At 40.5% G+C, this 22273-nt stretch overlaps 1 protein-coding gene across 4 annotated transcripts in view; it reads right to left on the bottom strand.

Annotated features, from left to right (window-relative positions):
* LOC121516072 (rho guanine nucleotide exchange factor 9) overlaps nucleotides 1-20614 on the bottom strand; it is a 76913-nt gene extending 56299 nt beyond the window's left edge. For 3 of the 4 annotated variants that reach the window (XM_041797138.1, XM_041797139.1, XM_041797141.1), the window contains exons 1-5: nucleotides 20330-20614; nucleotides 15343-17029; nucleotides 13841-14179; nucleotides 12946-13072; nucleotides 12734-12837 (exon numbers count right to left, since the gene is read on the bottom strand). In XM_041797138.1, the coding sequence (XP_041653072.1) occupies nucleotides 12734-12837; nucleotides 12946-13072; nucleotides 13841-14179; nucleotides 15343-16953 (2181 nt within the window). In that variant the 5' untranslated portion in view covers nucleotides 16954-17029; nucleotides 20330-20614. The remainder of the gene's footprint in view (nucleotides 1-12733; nucleotides 12838-12945; nucleotides 13073-13840; nucleotides 14180-15342; nucleotides 17030-20329) is intronic. The other variant, XM_041797142.1, reaches the window with a different exon arrangement.
* Between the last annotated feature and the right edge of the window lie 1659 nt (nucleotides 20615-22273).

Genomic DNA, 22273 nt, shown 5'->3' with positions numbered 1-22273 from the left:
AGCATCAATTGAGGAGATTCTTATAGATGAGGAAATCCAAAACAATTTGATCGATTAACTGAAGCTTCATATGGGATCCTTTTTCAGGAACCCGCCCCCCCTTTCCAAAGTAACTGAATAGCCCTGGGCTAAGGTTTCTCCTCAGGGACTTGTGTAGATGGTAAAAATCTATGCTAATGCTATTTTTCCACACTGGGCAGCTTATTTAAATTCAAAATATGTCTTCAACACTGAAAATTACATATATTTAAGACCAGTACTTATACATTCACATTAACAGTGCTTGTGGACTTTGTCTTTATGACACACAGCTACATTTTGAAGGAGGTGCACATCAGCAATCAAGGCTACACAGGCCAACGGTAAATACCCTGTTGAAGATTTGACTCAGAAGATTTTCAAGACCTTCTTAATATATTTTTTAGACCCCATAGCATCTTCCGTATTTTTTGTTATTGTAGTTTGCAAACAGAGCCTTCTTGAAGATGCTAGCTGTGCTAACATTAACAGACTCTGTGCTAGTATTACACCAGGCAAAAGCTTCACTTCAAAGCCGCTTTTATTTGCAAAACCCTTTAAAATGTGAACTAATATCAACCCAAGCCTCAGCTCCAAAACTTTTTTCTTGAAAACTTACATTAACCTATCATTTTCATGCACACATCTCTAGATCACACAGTTAACTTGCGACTAGGGACACAGTAGAATTGTAAGGATGCATTTAAAGCTCAGTAGGCCAGAATACAGACAAGCGGGCAGACTGATGTCAGATTTGGTCGAGTTCCATCAGAATCTCTCCTGTGTTCTATCAAATGCAAGAAAAAAAAAAAAAAGAGCAGAAAAACTGGCCTACAACTTCTTTTGACAAATATAAAAACTAAAAACTGCTACAAAATTTAAGGCCATATGGTCTTGCATTCAAGAGTATTTAATACTTTTTGGTTAATGATTATTAATTGATTTATTAACTTTTAATGATTTTAATGACCCTGCAGACACCCTGATAAATCAGGCCTTAATGTGACATAAATATTTTCAAAAAATAGACTGAATCACAGTGGTTTTAACCAATGAGACTTCAGGTCGGACAAGCCTTTGTTCCAGGCTGTTTCCAGTATCTCTACTGAGTTCAGTTGAACTGCTGGAGCTTATTATAAACCTAGAGATCAATGCTGGACCCCAAATGCTAAATCCTATAGTACAAAAACAAATCAAATCATTGCTTTTACTTGAACTGTTTACAACTTTTAAGTCGATTCATAAACCTCACCTTCTGACTTGGCTATTAAGTTCTGTTTTGCACATATTTTGGTTCCTTCAAATTTGCTTTTAAACACCTCAGTGAAAAGTGAAACCTGCAGTAAAAATAGCAAACTGAAATTCCCTGAAGCTCTCTATCTCTCTGTTTAGTGAAAGTGTGGTAGGTCTGGAATGTCTATAAATTTACCAAAGAGGGAAAAAGTATGTCTATAACAGTAACAAGCTCCCTGAAGACGATATTGTAGCTTTTCACAAACTGCAACAGAAAGAAAGCATTAAGGAACACTGCTGAAATACAGACTTATTTATTTATGTGTCGGTTCACCATCAGTGCCAGTGTGTACTTAAATAAAGCTTACAGATTGGTCATTTGAGAGCCAGCTCTGGGGTTTGGGACAGAATCAAATGACTGAAGCTGGGATTTGGTTGGCTGCCTAAGCCACCACTGCTTTACTGTACTTCTACTGCACTGGTTTCTAGCATACTTAGCGTGCTTGCTAGTGTCAGCACTCATCAGAGCACTGTCAGCCACCTGCGGCCCAAAACACTAGGAGGTAAAAGCAGTAGTTTCATCCGGTTCTCCCCTATCCTTATCAGGCTGCTATATTTGCATGCAACATTTCTGAGATATTTCTACTGTGTGTCTTTGAGCACACCATCGCCTATTCAGATTTTTATTTAAACATTTATAGTCGCATAATCTGAGAGAAAGTGGAAAGCTGGGCTTGGCTGTGTAATCACTCCAATCAGCCATCAAGCCCACTACATGCCAGTGTAGATCACTCTAACAGGGGATGAGTTGGTGTTAGAAAAACTACAGCTCTACCTGTCCACAGAGCTAAAATCATTTTACATTCTCACTGCTTCCACGCCACGAGAGTTCAAAAGCAGAGAATCGGATTGAAATGCAAAACTCTGCAGTGAAACCATATTTGGGTGCAGAGTTGTTCTGCATTCTGTGTTTCTACGCAGCGTAGATCTCATTGGTAGGTCAATCTCTTCCATCAAACACTATCCAAACTCATTATAATGCACTGATCTAGCACTGTCCTGAAGAACATGACATTACTATCAAACATATATGATTGTGCACAGGCCTGAACACACTTAAGGACAGAAAAGCATGTGACAGGTCACAGGAAGCAGGTGTTTTTCACATGCCTGCAGGGGGGAACAGGATGGCGTGAAGAGTGGGGAGACAAGGTGAGGGAGCAAAGTAAAAAACAGTGGGGGAGAGAAAACTAGGTCTAAAGAAAGGAGAAAGAAGAGATAGAAGTGATGGAGGGTGGTATGACTACCTCTGAGGTCAGAAGTAAAAGGGGGTGGGGGGGTGAGGGAAAAGTACAAGGAGCAAGAGGGGTTGCATAATAGCATAGAGTATATGATAGAGGGTTTATTCCGATGCCACATGTGGTGTAGCAGGGAGCCATAGAGGTCAGAGGCGGAATAGTAAAGCTAAATAATGCACACAGGAAGTGGCAGCTGCCAGAAAAAATACAGCCAGTCTCTCACAGAGGCCTGCAGGATACACTCTAACTAGCAGAACACTGTACAGGCAGTTAGCTTCTGTCTCATTGTTGTAAGGGAGGGACAAAGTAACCAAGGCTGGAGCCAAGTATTCTTTTCAGGGTACAAATACACAACTGACCATTGTTTAAACGCCGGCTGTGGCCAAGTTTAAAATGTACAAAAATAAAATGTTTCTAAAGAGGAAAATGATAAAAAAACACAACATTATTTCTACCTTACTATTTATCATTATAAATTGTGCCTACTTGAAAAGCCGCTGACATACTTTAGTTTAGGCTATGGTAATATGACACAGAATGTCATGCCAGTTTATACTGTAGTTTTAAGGTGCTTAATGACAACAGGACTGTCTGATTATTTTATCAGGATGCTGCTTTTTCTTGCTTCAACTTAGCAGAATTTTGCTGGCCTGAAGACATCATTGTTTCTGTCTTTTTTTGTAAGCAACACATCTTTTGGATTAACTGAAAATGTGTGCATTACTGGTGGAAATTAGTTAGACCCACTGAGTTGCCAAAGGTTTATAAACAGACAAATACACAAAACCCTTTAGGGCCCCAAATCAACAGCCAGCAGAACTGAGCCCATATGTTGACAAAGCAGCAAGATGACAACAGATCACTCCGAGTAATATATTGTCACCATGGATGAGACTACCCCTTAGCCCTTAGCTTAGCCTTTCCCCTTCGTCTACCTCTTTCCCTTGCCCCTAAAAAAGAGCTGCAATTTGATTGCTGTTCATCATCATACGTTGCCAATAAATAGCTGCATCATCAGAGGTAACAGTAACACTTCGACCATCTCATTCATACTATGGATTTATATGTTGATCTTCTCCATTCATTTATACAGCCAATAGCCCTGGTTTACATGTGTACATACCGAAAATAAAATAAACTCCCATCCCTAGTAGCTAAAGACTGAATATATAAGAAAACGCAACTGTTGTGTTTTCGATAATCATTATGCTGAAAATATGCACAATTATGCACCTCCTTCATAGTCCATTGTGCCATTTTGCAAGTGAATGCAGTGCATGGTTGGAAATTCATAGTTTCAAGTGTGGTCCTGAAAAATCATCTTTTTAATGGCTATGTAGCCCTTGGCCCTTAGCCCTCAATTCAAAAGAGAACTGGGATACCCCTTGACCTGACGTGAACATGCAAAACCAAGAGGAAGGGCTAAGAAAAGGGATAAGGGTTAGAAATGGGGTTGACCCACAAACTTCAGGAAAGAAAAAAGAAAGTGCACAGCACGCAGACTTTGACTTCATAGTAAGTCCTTCTTTATGAGAGCTACACAGACTCAGTGACTGAACTCAGGAACTCAGGATTCAGAAGTGGCTCAGGATAACTTTGACCTCTCTGACCAATCTGTACAAAATATTCAAGTGTATATCAGTCTTAGCAAGCATAATCAAATAAGAACTACATGTTGTCCTTACAGGGTGAGGATAGGCTGACCAACATATTGGTTAAAATGGCAGCAGAAATTTCATATCTGCTGATACTGATAATTTACTTTTTAAGCTAAGGTTGTCTGATACTGATATCATACCAATACTGTACATCCCTAATGATTACACATGCAACACTAACATCTTTATGCACTAGTAAATGTTACATCATGAAAAATATGTATGATTATTTTGCAACAAAAACCACAGTATCATTTTTCAGTGAAATTTTACTGTTATTTTCATCTCTAGCTGTTGTGTAAATCCACACATCACTGTTATTGTCACAGCCAGTTGGCCACAGCATACACCACAGTGACAGAGATCAGATAGAAATGGCAGTGCCATAAAAGCCTAGAACAAATCTGACAAAATGAAGTTTTCCTGAACTGTTGTGATGAGGCTATATCAAAGTGGTTAAAGTTATCTGATTGAACTTCAGTGGGAATTGGCTGGTCATACAGTAGGAAACCCATGTCAAAGATTGAGGCCTAAGAATGGCATAAAAGTGAACTATTCTGTGCTTAAAATTATTTCATTTCTTGGACTCAAGTCAAAATAAGTCAAGTTATTTGATTCCTGTAATGAGATATTTTTTTTACAATTATACGCTGTCCCAAATGGTTAATGAACTTCAGAATGTATAGAGCGTGACAAGTCAACTAACTACTCCATGTGTCCATCAGTAATAACAATGTATATCAACACTGATTGTGGATGATTAATTATCCAATCAGATCAACAGAAGGTAAAAAAATATCTTCACCGTTGTGTTTCACCTATGAAATTGTTTTGAAATTCCTCCCACACGCTTGTTGACAGTTTCTGCTTCTCTGTACACCCTCAATAAGCTACCGGTAGCAGAAGTTGCTAACAGTGATTATCTGTACTAAAGAAGATATCCACTCTTGTCTCAGCTGTGTGGACATAGAGACTACTGCAGGGCAGGCATCTTACCTTATTTTGCTGACTATGTCTGCATTTTTTATCCATAATCCACCACCTTATGAGATCGTTCATGCATATAAACCACTTCCCCCTTAAGAGTAGTGTCTGATACCAGCTCTACAGATAAACAGAGACATGCCTTCTTTGATAAACTGGTTGTAGGCTGCCTCTCATTATATTTAAAATAAGAATATAGGCTTCCAATCTTGACATGGTCAAACAGGAAAGCTGTTCTCTTTCAATCACCTCCTTCCCTCTTTCTTGTTATGAGGCCGCTCATAACAACAGAGACCATTCAGTGAACTAAAACTTTGTCCTAACCCCTCCATTGATCAAAATCAAGTTTGCAATAAATCAAAAACAATGTAAATTCATCACTATAACATCACATGCCACAGACTTAATCTCATTAAAATCTCACAATGTATTAAAAAATACATATTTGCCACATTAATAGGCTCCTATGTAAAGTATGAAGGACTTTAACAAAGCAGATAAAGAGATTTAAGTCCACATTTTTGTGAATAAGTTAAAGAAAACAAATCTAAAATAGGAAAGCAGAAGGCTAAATACTTGATCATGCTTATGAAAGGTTGGAGAAAAAGTGCACACTGGTGCTTAAGAGTGATCAGAGTACAGGAGAGTAAATAAAAATGTTGGCACTAACAATGTTTGCTGTTTTAAAATCTACACGTTTCAACACAAATATCAATAGTTGTGTTCCTAATTTAAAGATAATCAGGGGCCCTCAATTTTAAGTAATTAAAAACAACATCTGCAAGATTAAAAAATATGAATGTATAGTGAAACACTGGTCTTTGTATTTTGTTAAAAATCTTTTTTTAATCAAATACAGAAACCTTTCAGTAAATAAACTGCTGAAACTGCTTTTTTTCTAACTTTATGATACTTGTTCATAAAATCATTTGGTATCAATCATAGGCTCCGATATGGAATCATACTGAAGTCATATTGTGTTAGACTTTGTGATATTGGAAAATATCACATCATTGTCCAAAATATCGACATTGTATCATATCATGATTAAACAGATGATTTACAGCCCTTTCATGTAGCAGTGGGGGCAATCTGAGGTTCTATGTGTTTCCCAAAGACACATCAACATGTGGCAGCATGAGCTGGGGAACAAACCTCTGACCTGCGAGGGATAACTAACTCTACTGACTCACGGCCCTAAACCCTTACCCATGTGGCTGTTGCTATATTAACAGCTCTATGAAAAGTCAAAGTTGTAAAAGAAAACAAACGGAAGTGAAAGTCATCACTGGGATTAAAGCAAACATCAACAATCTCTCTGCGGAGGACTGGTGTATCATATTTCAGTCCCCAGGGTGTCTGCTGTAAGATGGTGTTGCCTGATAATAAGGGATGTTCGCATTACCTATCACAAGGTGACATTCTTCTGTGTTGACTTAATATAGGAAAATATCTCTACCTTATGGTAAAGCTGTCTGACAGCTATGAAAACAAAACCTGTATTACCCAAATAGTAGAAGCTGATGATGGTCGGTAAAGTCACCTTAGCAGCCTGGGACAACAGTCGCAAATGATACGACTGATGAAGGATAACAAGCACAGTATAGCCTTAGGCCTTCAATAGTCTCAACAAAAATTACTGCATGTTGTGACATAACTGAAATGATCTACCAATATATCCTCACTGTTCCGGCAGCATTACACACTAGGAAATATGTTGGCAGTATAAATACTCTGGCCCTGACGAGGTCTGAAGCCTAATGTGCTCCAAAAAGCACAAAACACAAAAGTGCACATGCACGGGCATGCATAAACCGATAAATACGGAGTGCGATGTGGAGATACTGTAAAACAGGATACACCAGTGCAGGAGAGAATTAACCCAGAGCACTGTTCCTCCAGTCCCCGGGAACATGCAGCCCTCTGAAGTAAAAGTGGAAATGTTTTTTGTAGAGAGCACAGGAAACCCTCTCGACAGTTATATAAGAGAAAGAGCCCTGAGCCTAGCTGTCTCTTCTGCAAACTACACACAAACTTACACACACCACATAAGCATGGAGTTGCATGCTTATGCATACAACAACAACAGACATGAACACACCTGACAGGCAGAAACCATTCTTTGGAAGACACAGCCTAGGGACGGTCTGACACAACCACCTGCCCAGATTTGGTTCGGGGCTCTGTTGCTGATCAGAGACACCACATTCTTAAAAGATAGTATTAGATGGTAGCTGCAGAAAGGCACAGTGGATGTGTGCCTGTGCCTAGGGGTGGGAAACAATGTTGAATGAAAACTGATAAAAGAGTCTAGGCTGCCTTGTGCAGATTATACATACGTGCAGTTATTTTAAGACCCATTCTCAATGTTTGTCTTGCAAGGCTTTAAAATAAATCTTAGGTGAAAAGAATGCCTCACTCTCACAGTGTGTTTGACAGAGATTTTACCAGCCTGTTCCATTCTTTTCTTATCAAACATTGTTGCTGTCAATGCAGTGACTCATACACTCTGACAGATGAATTCTGAATCCATAAGGAGAGCATGTGAAGTGTGTGCATGTGTTGTTAAAGTGTGTATCATCGAGGCTGAGGCCTAGTAGGCACAAAAACAGACACAATGTGCAAGTGGTTAAATTAGCATGTGAGAGCTAGTGTTCCAACGTAAGTAGCTGCTCAACTCAGATTTGTCCCTTTTCATCACTGCCCTTCTATTAGGCCAACTGGCCACTGCCTGCTGACTCATGCGTTAATAATAAATAGATAGCATTGCATAATATGATTATGAGTACACGGACCTAGGTTTGCCCAAACTTAATCATACAAGATGTTTTTGGAAACTCTTAATCTGCACGAAGCCCTTAATAAGACAGTCCCCCTCTTCTGACAAGTTGACAGCAGAGCTTCGGGCAAAGAATTAGTGACACTCAGGATACTGTCCTCTCATCACATTGGAGTTATCAAAGACTGGTATTGCTAATTTTTAAATAGAGGAGAGAAGAGGAGAGGAGAAGAGAGGAGAGGAGAGGAGAGGGCAGTGACTGGGGGAGAAATCCATTTAAATGAAAGGGAGAAGAGAGGCGTCAGCATTAGCAGCTAATCCACTGCAGTGAGAATGCTTTCTCTCTGCCTGCGGCCTCAAAGCTCCAGTAGTCATCCTAACAGGAAGACTGTAACACACACTGCACTGTATTTCAAAGAGCAGATCCGATCCTGACATGAGATCCATACCAAATAAACAATGCATGACTTACCAGAAATAAAACAGCAAAATACTGATTAAACGACAATGCTTCCTCCATCCACGTGACTGTGAAGCAGCTGCGTGACCATGTTATGTCATAATGTGTTTACAGTTTATAATTTATTATGTCTTATAGGCTACTTTCAAGCTCAGATTTAAGTAATAAATGCTGGCAGTTTAGTCTGATGTAAATGAACTACAAATGAAAGCCATTCAAACACATACAACACATTTCAAGTGCTATGAGTCCACATTTCCTTCCCCAGGGGAGGGCCACGACACATAAGTGCACATACAAAGGGAGCATCTCTCTTCCCCTCTCTGTTTCTCTCCCACCCCTTTTTCTCTCTCTCACCCACACACTTTCTCTATTTAGCTCACACTTAAAAAGGCTGCCTAAAGATAGAAGCAAGAGGATGAACAGGAGCCAGCGAGTGTCATGGCAACAACGTGCAGTGGCTCACAAACACTATTTAGACCAGCAAGACGAAGTTATAATCAAAGCCTTAAGGCAGTAGTATCACCCTTTTAAAGACACAGTTCACTAAATTTCAGTGCAAAAACGTGCCAAGACTGAAAGCTGGGGGCTCACAATTCCACAGTTGAATAGGCAGTATCTCATGAAAATGGACTGCATATTTTACAACAAATGCTGTGGTTATTTCTCACTGACTCCATGCTCAGAGCCAGAATTTGATGTTGTTGCAGAAAATATAATCTCTTCTCACATGGCTATACAGCCCTTTCCACATTCATCCTCAAATCATGTCAAATATTTCTCTTATACTTGATCTATGTGCAGATCAAATACTGATTTGGATATTCATCTATCCATCCATCTACTCAAATGGGTAAATTACACATCATGGCAATGGACCAATCTATATGAGGGTCAGCCAATATGGGTTTTCAGGGCAGATACCGGTACCTATTACTGGTAGTGCACGAGTCCCATAACTGATATTTTAAACCAATATTCACTTATTATGGCATAAAAAATGTATTTAATGTTTCAAAAGTAAAACTGCATAATAAGTGAAAAAATAGCCTCAGGTCTATCTGCATGAGGAAGAATGCAGAGCAGCACAGTAGAATCAGGAAAACAAGAATTGATACCATACATTTACTGTGCCAGTGGCACCGAGGCTTAAGTGTTGATTGGCTAGTACTCATGTGACATCCAGCCAATCAGATTGTGTTGTATACACGACATTTGGTGAGACTATGAAGTGAAGTGAAAACAAAACCAGAGGGGAAGACACGCTTTGCAGTGGTACAAAAGCAGCACACTTTTGGATTATCAATTTTACCTACAGTATTATTGATGAAATAAAGTGCCAAGAACAATAATCAGCAAAATGCCAGGTATCGGTCGACCCCTATCTATACAGCTTATTTCTATGCTATTCTGTGTGCTACATCACTGTCTCCAGTTCTTAAGTAGGTCCATGTATAGCATGGAGGTAGCTAGCAACAAGGGCAATGTAGATGGAAAGTGCTACTCTTATTATGCCAACAATTTCCATGTCTACAAGCAATGTATGCACAGCTCATGTTTCAAAGTTTGCTGGTTCACTGTTGGGTCTAAACAAACAAAGAAGGAAAATGACATTAAACAAAACACAGTAGTTCATTTTATCGGCTGCATTTATGTCACAAGACACTGCAGTGCTGGAGGCTAAAGGCCAAAAACTTAAACAGATCACACATCAGCGACTCAATCTCAACTCCAAACAAGAAAATGATTAATCAGTTTACTGACAGAAATGTCACAATACCAGAATTTGAATGTCTCTATGATACTAGAAAAAATCAAAGGATAACTGGATACCATCTCCTGGACACCGAAAGGTGCTTAATTTAGTTATTTTTACTCCTATCCTGTGCATTAGAAAGAGTCACTGGAGACATAATGTAATCAGACCCCTTGACAAAAGTCTAAAGAGAGGCAAAACAAATATGATTTTTCTCAAAACAATGTATACTCAAAATTAAACAAAACTCCTCTGAATTATTATGAACCTTCTGAGCCCTATGCTATTTTTAAACCATTGTGTCGTGCCTGGACTTCTTGTCTTTATATGTTTGTAAAACATCAACCCTGTGATGCTCAGACAAGCTCTAATTACCATTTTTCTCAGGACAACCTGGGTTCTAAGACTATTTGTGCTGCAGCAATGTCACTTGAATTTAAAAATAGTTACGGGACTTTAATGACGAAAGAAAAAACTGAACAGAAATCAAAACTCAAAGTTTTCATGTATTACAACTAAATATTTTTATGTATAACAACTAAATATTAACAGCTAAGGTTGTTTTTTATTTGCACAAACTTGCTATCCCATCTCTTTTGTACCAAAAAGTAAAAAAAAAACATTTTGTGCCTAACAGTTTTCAAAATATTCACATTTTTACAAAAAAGTCCTTGCACTTTGGGAATTTGAGTCACTACTCAAAGCAGTTCCTGTCTGCAATGACTTTGTGGGACAAATCATAGCCACTCAGTGTCTTTCTCTCTATTAAGAGTTATTAAGGCTCTCTTCTCCAGTTTGTAAGTGTGTGCACACGCGCATGACGTTACAGTAGAACAGCTTGCCACTGGTTGTTATAGCCAAGTCACAATGCATTCTGGGATAGAAACCGACAATATGTCGAACGGCATTCACTGCAGAAACAATTGAAAAATGGATTATGAAATGGATAAAAAGACGTTCAATATCAGAGTAACAGGTTTGGATTTTAATCTTTAAAGATCCTACAAAGTCAGCCAAGTTCCAACCCTTCTAGAAAATGTTCTGTAGGAGCTACAAAGGCATGGATAGCGACATTAGAATGGCACAACAGATGGCTTTCAGAGGAAAAAAACAAGTAAATGCTTGCAACTGCTTCGGGCTGAAAGTATGACTGTTTATGTGTTTTTTCCCTTTGGTGCTGTCAGTACTGTTCATCATTAGAGTAGCAGGTATATCATTTAAAGAATGTGATCTCTAAAAAGTATCAAAGCATTGAGATTTCTGACAACCTTATTCGCTGAAGTGTATGACATTTTATGAGACAATGCAAGCAACATGAAAAGCTAAGGGCATCAAAGGAGTGCACAGCTTGACTACTTTGCACATGCAGTACAACAAAATAAAAGGTTTACTCTGACAGCAGAGGGTGAGTGAAGCTACTGCAACTAGAACAGCAATTCTGGGACAGTATGTGATAACAGTTTCAAATTATATGTGTTTACCTAATTATTCTTACTTTACAGAGTTGGGAAAACTAATGCTATCTTACACAGAAATGATTCTGTGTCTCAAGTCACATTGAGGAACAGAGGTATACCCAAAGCCCCTGCTTCAGGTTGGTATCATGGCTTAAAAGGCTGGATCAATATAACGCTACTTATACCTACATTTTTGTTTATCATCTATTAGGACATCAGAATATGTGAAACCTCACGTATTTTTGTCTCCACTAAATGAAGAGTATGTCAAACTTAGAACCTGACATTCAGCAAAGATCTAATTTAAAATGATCAAATCATCATATAAATTGTGGTTATCCCTGTGTACTGCAGTTCTATAGGTATAGATGTTGGACACAGCCCCAGAAATGTTCACTTCACTGTCAGGATATTTCAGAGAAACTCTGCATCTCCTTCCACGAGAATCCCCCTGAGGCCACTTGCACATCAAAGCACCGATTCTGAAATGCCTGGTTTCTTTTCCCGAATAGTATAACTCCAACATATTCTGAAGCTAATTTTACACAACTGACAGAGACACGTTACACTTCTCGCAGATTACAGCACACCAGGTATCTGAAAGAATTTAATGTTGTATCTCTCTCTGCAGTAAAAGTCACTCCCCAGTCCAAATATGCTCTCTTCATATTAAAAAAAGAACATCTTAAAGGGCGGGTGCTCAATTTATGATGACTAATGGCCTAAGAGTAGTGGATGACATTAGTCCACGTGGCAACCATCTTCACGGATCAGTAACTTCATCACATGATAAAATAGTGACCAGTGCTCTGTCATCTTAACGTTACCAGGACCAGTGAGCGGTTATTTATGAGTCATTCTCCTCCTCAGTTACACATTATTAAACATCTGGCTATTTGTATCTGTTCATTTATAAATCATCATGGATGTGTTTGTTGGTGAATTCTATAATAGACACTGTTGTTTTAATAAATCCAAATATATTGTGCTTTCTTTAAGTTGATCTGAAGGCCAAGAAATAAAGCCTGACAAAAGGGCTGTGGGGCCATGTTTTTATGTGAGTGTTTATGAGGGTGTTTGTCCGACTCACAATGTTGACCTGCAGCGGTTCTGAACCAGGCCTCAACAGCCTCCTCCTGCAGCTCCCAGAACCTCCTGATCGCAGACGCACTGATGATGATGACTGACCAATGTCTGGAAACCACCCACATGCAGACAGACGGGCAAACAGATGATCAATTTAACAAACACAAACCAATCAACAATGTGCATATTGATGTAAAATAAAATATTCAGAAGTACCTGACTGAGGCAGGAGCAGCGCCAAGGCAGTGAGAGTGCTCGGGGGCAGCGGCAGCGAGCGGCACCGCTGGAGAGATGCCCTGAGTGGGGGCTCTAATGGTGACACACCAGGTGGGCGAGACAAGGCCTATAGAGTGCTGAAAAGTTAGGGCATCTCCTATATTCCATACGGTGTTACTTTGATCTACACACTCATACACAAGGTTGAATTCACACATTCGCCTGTCCTTCACTTAAAAAAATCTTCCTTTACTGCCCTGTCCCCTTTTTGCAGTGAATTAAACTATTTCACATTCAGCAAGTCTATTCTGGTGCAGTGGTCGGTGTGCATGCCCTGCAGCAAACCATGAGAGACTATACATCATGCCAACCGAGCGGTCTCTCAGGTTAAAATGAACTGACTCTCAGTTAGGGCAATGAGAAGTAGAGCTTATGGGAGCGATGAGGCAGAAAATTGGCCACAGAGAAAGCCTGGGAGTGAGGGAGAGAGAAAGAGAAGCCACAAAGACAGAAAGAGAAAGAAAGAGAGAGAGAATGAAAAGAAAAAGGAAGAGAGAGGGGGAGGTGAGCTGAGGGAGAAGCAGTATCCAGAAATATGGGCCTCTGTAAATGGGGCAGAGCATGCATGCATTGTTGCAGCTAACAGTGAATGTTGTATAAATACTAGGTTAGCACTGGACTGCCCTCCAAAGCTTGTGGTTTTCATTTGACTCATTATGGGCTTGGAATGGTAAATACTACTAGCAAGACTCTCCCTGCCTATTGTAATTTTTCAACATCATAATTTGGCATTTTTATGTCTACTTCATACACACAGTTTCATTTTGCTCAAAATACATACATATTTGGAGATTCATGCAACTTTCATGCCTGTGACTGTCAATAGACATCTTACTCTGTGGTGCAACTCCATGGACTGCGTCTCCCTAGTAACACTGGTCTCTATGACAGAGCAAGGCCTGGAGCGAGCTGCCGTCCGTCTCTGCCCCGGAGAGTGAAGCATTGTGGGAATAGGCCTGCGTCTTCGCCGGCACAGCGAGCCAACCTCACTGTAATGGTTGTAGAGCTCTCGGTCCAGGTTGGGCCTCCCGAGGTCCAGTACAGCAGAGGCCGGGCGGGGACGAGGGCGCAGGGGCCTGTGAGATACAGAGGTCTTCTCTGTGCTAGAGTGGGGCCCTGCTGGGCACGGCTGTCTCACACTGGAGCTTGTCTTGCTGGCAATCTGCTCACACAGCTGTGATTGGCACAGATACTCAGCAGTTTGGCCCAGATAAAAGTGCAACAATGCATTTCTTGTGTTGGGAATTGGTTGTCTCTATAGACTCAACAAATACACACAATAATGCATTTAAAGAGATTCTACCTGCCAAGAGCTCCTGCTCCAAATTAAAACGCATCAGTGATAAGCCACCAGCGCCAAGGCTGGCCCTTAATGGCAGTTAAATTTAATAGAGGCAAAACAATAAACAGGTAGATTTAATGTGTAAACTGCTGGTAATAAGGGAGAAGGGTTTTCCTAGAATCAGTCCATCTCTTAAATTTTTGCAGGGCTGCACTTTTAACACCCTCCCCACAACACAGATTCCCACAGCTCATGCCCTTGCATAATATACCCCCATGAAAAGTGTGCTGAGTATTGAGATGTCACATCTCATTTTGTCATTAGGAGTTTGGGCTAACATGTCCTGACTCGTTGGTGTGACTAGAAGGGAGATGACTAATGTTTCCACTGGAGTGAGAAGGGAAGGGTGCTGTCATGAAGTGCGGACGTCACAGAGCTCTGGGGCTGCTGCAGCCACACACAGTCAGCTTTATGGGAAGTAGGGTTTCCTTGCATGCTACACATAGCTGGCCAGCAGGAAAGGACGAACTCCTCTAATGTGTTGTTATTCTGCTCTGCATTTACCCACTGTTTCCTCATCTCTCCAACAGATGGGGCAAAAGGACAACTGTAGAGTAATAGGTGCCTGATTCATGTCCTCACTGGCTGGCTGGTGTCCTGAATGTTTTTGTTTCTCCCTGACAGTTAACGAACCACACCTAGAACTTATTTTACAAGGAAATGAGGAACAGCTCTGGTACCATTAACGTGCTGGTTGTTGATGGTTTTAAGAAGCAAAAGCATGACCATGGTTAAAATTGTTACATAAATGATGGTTGGAGCATTTATGCAGTAATTACATGATGCATGCCTTTGGCAATGTTAATGACGTGGAAAAAAGCCTGCAATTGAATGTAGTTATGGCATCATTGTGAGACACATTATACAGACAAAATGCTGAAACACCAGTAGTTTCAGATCACTGACAACTTTTAAAAAAGGTATTATGCATTTCTTATTTATTACAAATCTGTGGCTGGTAATGACCACATATTACTTTGTATAAAATCACATACCTTAAATATTTCCTCAGTAGAATCTGATGTTGGTACGCTATTGGTTGTGCTCTCTTTATCACCTTGTTGTGATTGGACGTTCACTTCCTGTCTCTGGTGGGAGTCAGGTGGAGTATCCCTGGAATCCTGCTCATTTCCTGGCTGTCTCTCTACCTTTTCCTCCTCACAGACACAATCTAATGGTGCTTTTTCAACCTCTGCTTCTTTTTTAGTCTCTGTGTTTGGACCTGGTTGGGAGAAATGATTCTCTACTAAGGCTGTGGATATGTGATTCATCTCACTATCTATAAGTTTGTCTGTGCACTCAGAACTCTTAATGCCATTGACAACTCGAGATCCTGGGCCTGCCCTAAAGGCTCTTAGAACCACCTTAGGGGATCCTCCTCCTGCTGCAGGTGCTGGTGTCTCACTGTCAAGGCTACTGGAGTGAGAGGATTTAACAGTCACTGGTGATGACGGTATAGGCTGGGTGTTTGAGAGTCCTTCACTGTGGAGTGTCAGGGACACACTATGAATGCTGTCCACTTTGCGCTGTGCGGCTCGAGGGGAGCTCATCTGTGTCCTCTCTGCCCCCTCTGGAGGAGAGAAGGAGTGGGATGTTGTCCGCCATTTCCTGGCCGTCTCTGCAACACTGTTAAAAAACTTGAACAGACCCCCAAAGTGTCCCTTTGTGTCAGAGTTTTTTGGGCGTGGAGGTTGAAAGTCTCTGACACTGTCAAAGTCCACAGAACCATAGTCTGAGTCCAAAGTTTTATCCAAAGAGGGGAGCTCAGAGTCAAAACTCCTCTCTGAATAGGCAGCATTGCTCTTCCCTAAAAGCGAAATCCTCCTCAGGTAACTCCACACATCTTTGTGCCTCCTTCCTCTTCCCTGTCGGGTGCTTGGGCTACATTGAGCGCTAGGTTCTTCACTGACTGCAGCAGCTTTATTACAGTTTGTTGAATTATTGTGGGTTCTTTTGGTATAGCAAACACGTTCTGATGGTTTACAACCATTCTGAGTTATAGTCTCTAACAGCACAGTGGGCTGTTGGCTGTCTGGAGGAGCTGTTAGATCAAGGTCTTCAAATGAGCAGTCAAATTCTGCTGTGTAGCCAGCATAAGAGTGTCTCTTACCACGGTGTTTCAGTGTACCCCTGCTGGATTGCTGTGGAGTGCCAATATCTCGGCAGAAAGATTCCTCATCCACCAAGGAGCTGCTAAACTTGGAAGTGGACAGTTTTCCTGTCTTTCCTCTGAACACTGAGGGAGATTTAAGCTTCTTGAAGGAGCGAACTTTGTCAGCAAATGAGAGTTTAGGGATGGAAGCCTCCCCAGGCAGGATCATGGAGTGGGGTCTTCGCTCCAGCTCCGAGACAGCTCTTTTTCGGTTCAAGATCTTCCAGATGCCCCCTGTGGCACGGGGCCTCCTGTTGACCTCCTGTCTGTCCTTGACAGGGGTCTGAGATGAGGCAGCTTGGGTCTCTCCCTGCCCCTCTTCAGGCCCTGGCCCAGTCTCTTGAATACAAACACTGCTGGTCTCATTCTCCACATCCAGAGAAACGTTAAACACTCGGTTGACAAACCCATTAGGGTTGTTGATCTCAGGGGCAGGGTTGTCCGTCTGCTCCATCCTCTCTCATTCTACAGTGTCAGCTATCAGCTCCAATGGACATCATGACGTCAGCGTCTCTCTCGCTCTCAAAAACCTAGAGGAACAAAACCACACTTCAGAAGTTTGACATAAAACTGACTGCTTTATCTTTTTATGTCATGTTTGTTCTAGGATAACCTGCTAAGAAGCTCTGCAAATATAGGCTACGGATACCAGATAGGCTTATGCTGAACTACACTGTAAAACCAAACAAGTTAAACATACTCAAAATATTTGATGAAACTGATCACATCAAAGTTTTTCAGTGGTGGAAATACATTTTTGAATAGACTCAAGTTAAAATATATCATTTACACCACAATCCCCAATGAGTACATGAACATTTATGTCTTTCACAGTGAGACAACTTAAGTGAGTATAAGTTACAGTTACTGAAAGTTGCATACTGGACCAGGAAGTTCTCTATCCTCATGTCCACAATGTAATACTTAACAGTTTAAGGTTGCTAAAAAAAGTTACGTTGTGTTAACTAAAAAATCCAAAATAGCTACTTCAACTCTATTTTTCTGAGTTGATCAAGCACATTTTTATTTTTAAGTAAACGGTAGTCAGTCGTTCTAAGTGTTTTTTCATCATTCGTCCCAGAAGGCCTTTGGGCATTAGACACTTTTGCACCATGAGTGAAGTCGCTGACTTAGTGAGAGGAGTCCCGCCTGTAGGGAGTGATCATAACTTACAGTGGATGATTTTAAATGAACGTAATGATTCTTCAAAAAACTATTTCCTCTACTTAAAAAATTAAACTAAAAATTTGAGCAGTTTCAACTTGTCTAGTTTTACCAAGTTGTTGTTAAGAATTGATCCCCACAGTCAGGACTTCTCTTATTGAGTTGGTTACTTCACTCATGGTGCAACAGTGTTGAATGCCCAAAGGCATGGGAAGACTGCAGGTTAAGGGATGGCTGTCAAATAATTTGAATACAATGACAAAAAAACTTAGAACGATTGGATACTGTTTCATTAAAACTAAAAATAAGTTCAATCAACTTGCATAGCAGATGGATACGCCTGTTTCTCACTGGCAAATCCATCTTGCAAAGCTCCTGTCTGAACTGTCTAGGCCCGGTTAGAAAGTGACAGGACCAATCAGCAACGAGGAGCAGTACTTTCTGGCACAGTGGAGTCATGACGTATGCAAGCAGCAACAAGAGACCGGTGCAATTGTGGTGGAAGACATTAGCGTGGATGCTGCTAAAGTGCCAGTTTTATCAGAACTTGACGACATTTCTTTGTCAAAAGAAGAACAAAGAAGAGCATTGAATTGTTTTCTTTTCAAAAATGACAAAAGTCATGTACTGACATGTCTACAGTTGCCATGGTTTTGTACGCAGTTCTCTGTGGAGTTTAGTCCTCGGTAGAGGCGCAGCTTGATAGCAGCTACGTCACTTGTTTTGTTGCTCTGATTGTCCAGTAAAGATGTGACAGACAGAACGTTCATCCAATCACCCTCCGAGTTTTTTGTCAAAGGCTCTGCCCTTTCCCAAACGAGAACGAGTGGTTTTCCAGATGGATGTGTGAAATACACATCAATCCGGCATGCCAGGTTAGCTGAAACCCGGTCCCAATTGATTCTATCCATCAACATCATTTACATTTAATCTTAATGATTCCCTTATTGATGTCTTACTTCCACATGACTTGAAAAACACGGTCTTGTGAGAGGCAGTCAGTGCAAACAAGAACAGAGAAGTCGAGGAAGTAAACATGGTCGACAGTCACAATAATAGGCTTAAGCAGTCAAAATTTATTCTATATGTCCTGAGATCTAGGATGCAAAGACTGGTATTAAATTTAGTTTGAGGTTTTATCTTTTAAAGAAAATGACCAGTAGTATTATATTATGATTCAAGTTCAGAGATTAAAGATCTAGAGGGCAATTTGTTTTAATGTGAGACATTACGAGCAAAAAAAAGATCATTTTTGTATATTTTAGCATGTTGTCCTCCCAAAAACTTGATGCTAATCCTTCTTAGTTATAAAAACGTTTTATTATAGTCAGTAATAGAGTGCTTGTCACTGACTCTCACTGAAGGTGGTCCACATCTTGTTCAGTGTTCAGAGAGAAAGAGACTCAAAAAAATTTGAGTTTTTAACGGTGGAAACCTTTATAGCTTACTTTCTCCAAAAGAAAATTCACAGGAAAGAATTTTTAAGGGAATCATTAAATAACTGAATTAATAAGCAGAATCGATAATGGGCCCAATAAAATTGTGTCAATTCCCATTCCTAATCAACTGAGAAACATATGGATAAAATTGCTATTTTTATACTAAGACGACTCATTTTAAACAGCTTTCTACTGTTTTATAACATATCAAACATTTTCAAGGGAAGGATAAATATATTTTATCTACTAACAAACCCAGATGAATAAACTAAAATATATTTCTGCTAAACAACTTTAACAATTTGTTCCTGATTCTCAAACAACGGCTTTTAATGGCATGAGTCAACATAATGTGGACCTGTGGACCAATTATTTGAGACACAGCCCCCCCACCCCCCCTCCCCCACCCAATCCAGCATTTAAACCGGGAGGCTGTGTTGCCATGGAAACACTCATTACGGAGCTGTCTGGTTATTTCAGGCGTGTGACATCATCATCATCATCACGGCTCCGATAAGCGTCTTCTGAGGAAGAGGATGCTCAGCAAGTGCTACACTACAACATGTTAATTACCCCCATTTGATAATCCCTTTAATGTATGGAGAGTGTGTGTAATTGGGGCCTTCAGCACACATCTTAGCTGTTATATGAGATCATTACCAAGGATGTGTTGCATTTAAGCTGGCCTTGACAATTTAATTTAGTCTTTTTATAGATACCCTAAGCTTTTGATGTGTCATTCAAAATATTTAAGTAACACGGAAGACTTTTAAAAAAGCACGCAGTAATGCATTTTTACTCAGCATTTCACTCAACGAGTTGTTTTATTTTTATTTTATATTTTCTGCTCTTTAAAAAGTTTGTACAAACATATCATCAATATTAAAAAAAAATCACATTTTAGAGCGTGAAGACTTCATGTTTTCTGGTAGCCTTTACCCTCCGTCCAGGCTAGCATAAATGGTTGAGCTAGCTTCTCTCTGTTGGGCTAGATGTCAGAAAGTTGTCAAATGTTTTAAATATGGCGTCAGTAAAATGTGACATTAACCGTTACAGCCGTCTCGTTCTTTAACTGCTGAATAATTTCAGTGTTACCTGGTTGAAGTTGTGGCTTTTTCAAACAAAATTCACCGGATAACACCGGTTGATAACATCATAAACGTTTATATGAACTTGTACAAGCTAAAGACTATTTTCTATTAAGCCGTTGACGTTAACGTGCCTTACCCTCAGAGGAGTCCCTCCGTTTAAAAGGGCATCGTCGATGCTGTCCTTAAAGTCAATAAAAGCAGCGCATTTAACACCGCCTGGACTTATCCAGTGTAGCAGGCTTAACTTTTATCCATGAGTTAGGCTGTGGCAGAGTTTTCAGCGATTCCTTTGAAGACCACATGAGTCTGGTTTTTGCCTCTAAACTTCGTCAGCTATCATCAAACTGAGAGAAACTCCCCGAGTTAGCGACAGACTGGTGAACTCTTGCCCTGTAAGCTCCTGCAGACGCCGACACTGTGATTTGTGATAAAGCTCTCACACAGACAGGGTAGTAGCCTACACACTAACACACCCTCTGCACACTCCCACAAACACTCAGGCATCACACACTCACTCTCAGCACTCAGAAACCAGTGTTATTATCATTTTAAGTGTGCCAGTTCTAATAAATATCAAGTTGTTTTAACGGCTGTAGCTAAGCCTGTATTATTTCACTATTTAGTGAAGCCCATCTGTTTCATTTTAATGTTATGTTTTTAGAAATTCAGACTTATTTTTCCTGTTAAATAGAGCATTTCCTTTGATATTTTAAATCATGAGTGTATTTTAAAGGGGCACTTAAATTTCTAAAGAGAACATCAGTGAAAATAAGTGATTGACTGAACTCTGCTCTCACTAGCTGATCCTCCTTTGGGATTTGCGTTGAATGTGAAAATCCTTCCATTGAAATGACACAATGGGGAGAGGGAGCTCAGGGGGGAAAACTGGAGGAATTCACAAAAACTAAACAGCTCCAGAGCTCCGTAGCTGCGAAAGAGGAGATGGTGGAAGAAGGGGGCCTAAATTTAAACATTTCCTCTCTGTCCTGTTTTGGACCCATTGTCATCGCATGGCGTTCTCCCCTTCTGCACAGGAAAGAGTGGATCTGACATCAACGCTCTCAGGCTGACAATGCCAGGAAGTCTGTCTGAGCGTATGTAAATATCTCTCTGTGTCCATGCTTCCCTTGCTTGCCCAAGGAGCCGCTCTCCTTTGCACTGCCCTCTCCCTAAGGCGGCTTTAAGTACTTGAGGGTGTTGTAGTAGCAATAGCAACATTGTGATTTACATACTACACTTCCCCCATAAGTCATCCATAGATGTCAGTGCGATTTACAGCGACCACATCTTCAAATAGTCTCTCCTCTGATGGCACATCTTCACAGCATTTCTTCATATTAAAAATGGGCCTGCTTTATTTATATACACACAGAAACCTTCAGCCTATTCCCGATTTTGTTTTGCCTTTTCTTGGTCATAATTTCCTCATACTTTTGCGTTGACTAACTATTTGTTGTTCTCCTTCACTCCCATTCCCTTACTTCTTCCCTCCCTCCCCCTAACTTACTCACTTCCTCACAACCCCAAGCAGTCTTCCTGTTGTCCCCTCCTGTCACAAAAGACATCCTGGCTCGAACGGGCCAAATGTTTCAGCTCAAATCTGGCTCATACAAGTCAAAAAACTAATCTTGCATGTTTTGAAAATAAACAGCATTTTTAAGCATGACTGAAAACATGAGGGGAAAAGAGAAAGGGCGCTGAATGGAAGTAGACAGATGTTAATTTTTGTTGACGCTTGGCTGGCTGCGTAGTCAGTTTACTTTGTAGCCCATTTATCGTGAGTGTTGAGCTCTCTTTGAAATGATGTCATTGGTTTCTCATTTCCAGAACAATCGACCTCTTCCTCCTCTTCCTATGACACGGTCCCTGCTGGTTGGTTTGGTGGAGATTACAGGAGACAAACACTTGCTGAGTTTAGGCCCAGCTGTAATTATTTCACCAGTCTTTGTCAAAGCCGCTGAGTGAAAACAGGCCGCCATGAAAAAGCCGGCCAGACAGGGAGGGCAAGAGAAGGAGGAGGGGGGATTGCAGATATGTTGTGATATCAAATGAAAGGCTTACTAAAGCCTGGGAACAGGAT

Source organism: Cheilinus undulatus, linkage group 10, assembly GCF_018320785.1.
Source record: "Cheilinus undulatus linkage group 10, ASM1832078v1, whole genome shotgun sequence".
NCBI lineage: Eukaryota > Metazoa > Chordata > Actinopteri > Labriformes > Labridae > Cheilinus > Cheilinus undulatus.
Note: the sequence above shows the minus strand (reverse complement) of the source record. Positions and strands in the feature narration are given on the sequence as shown.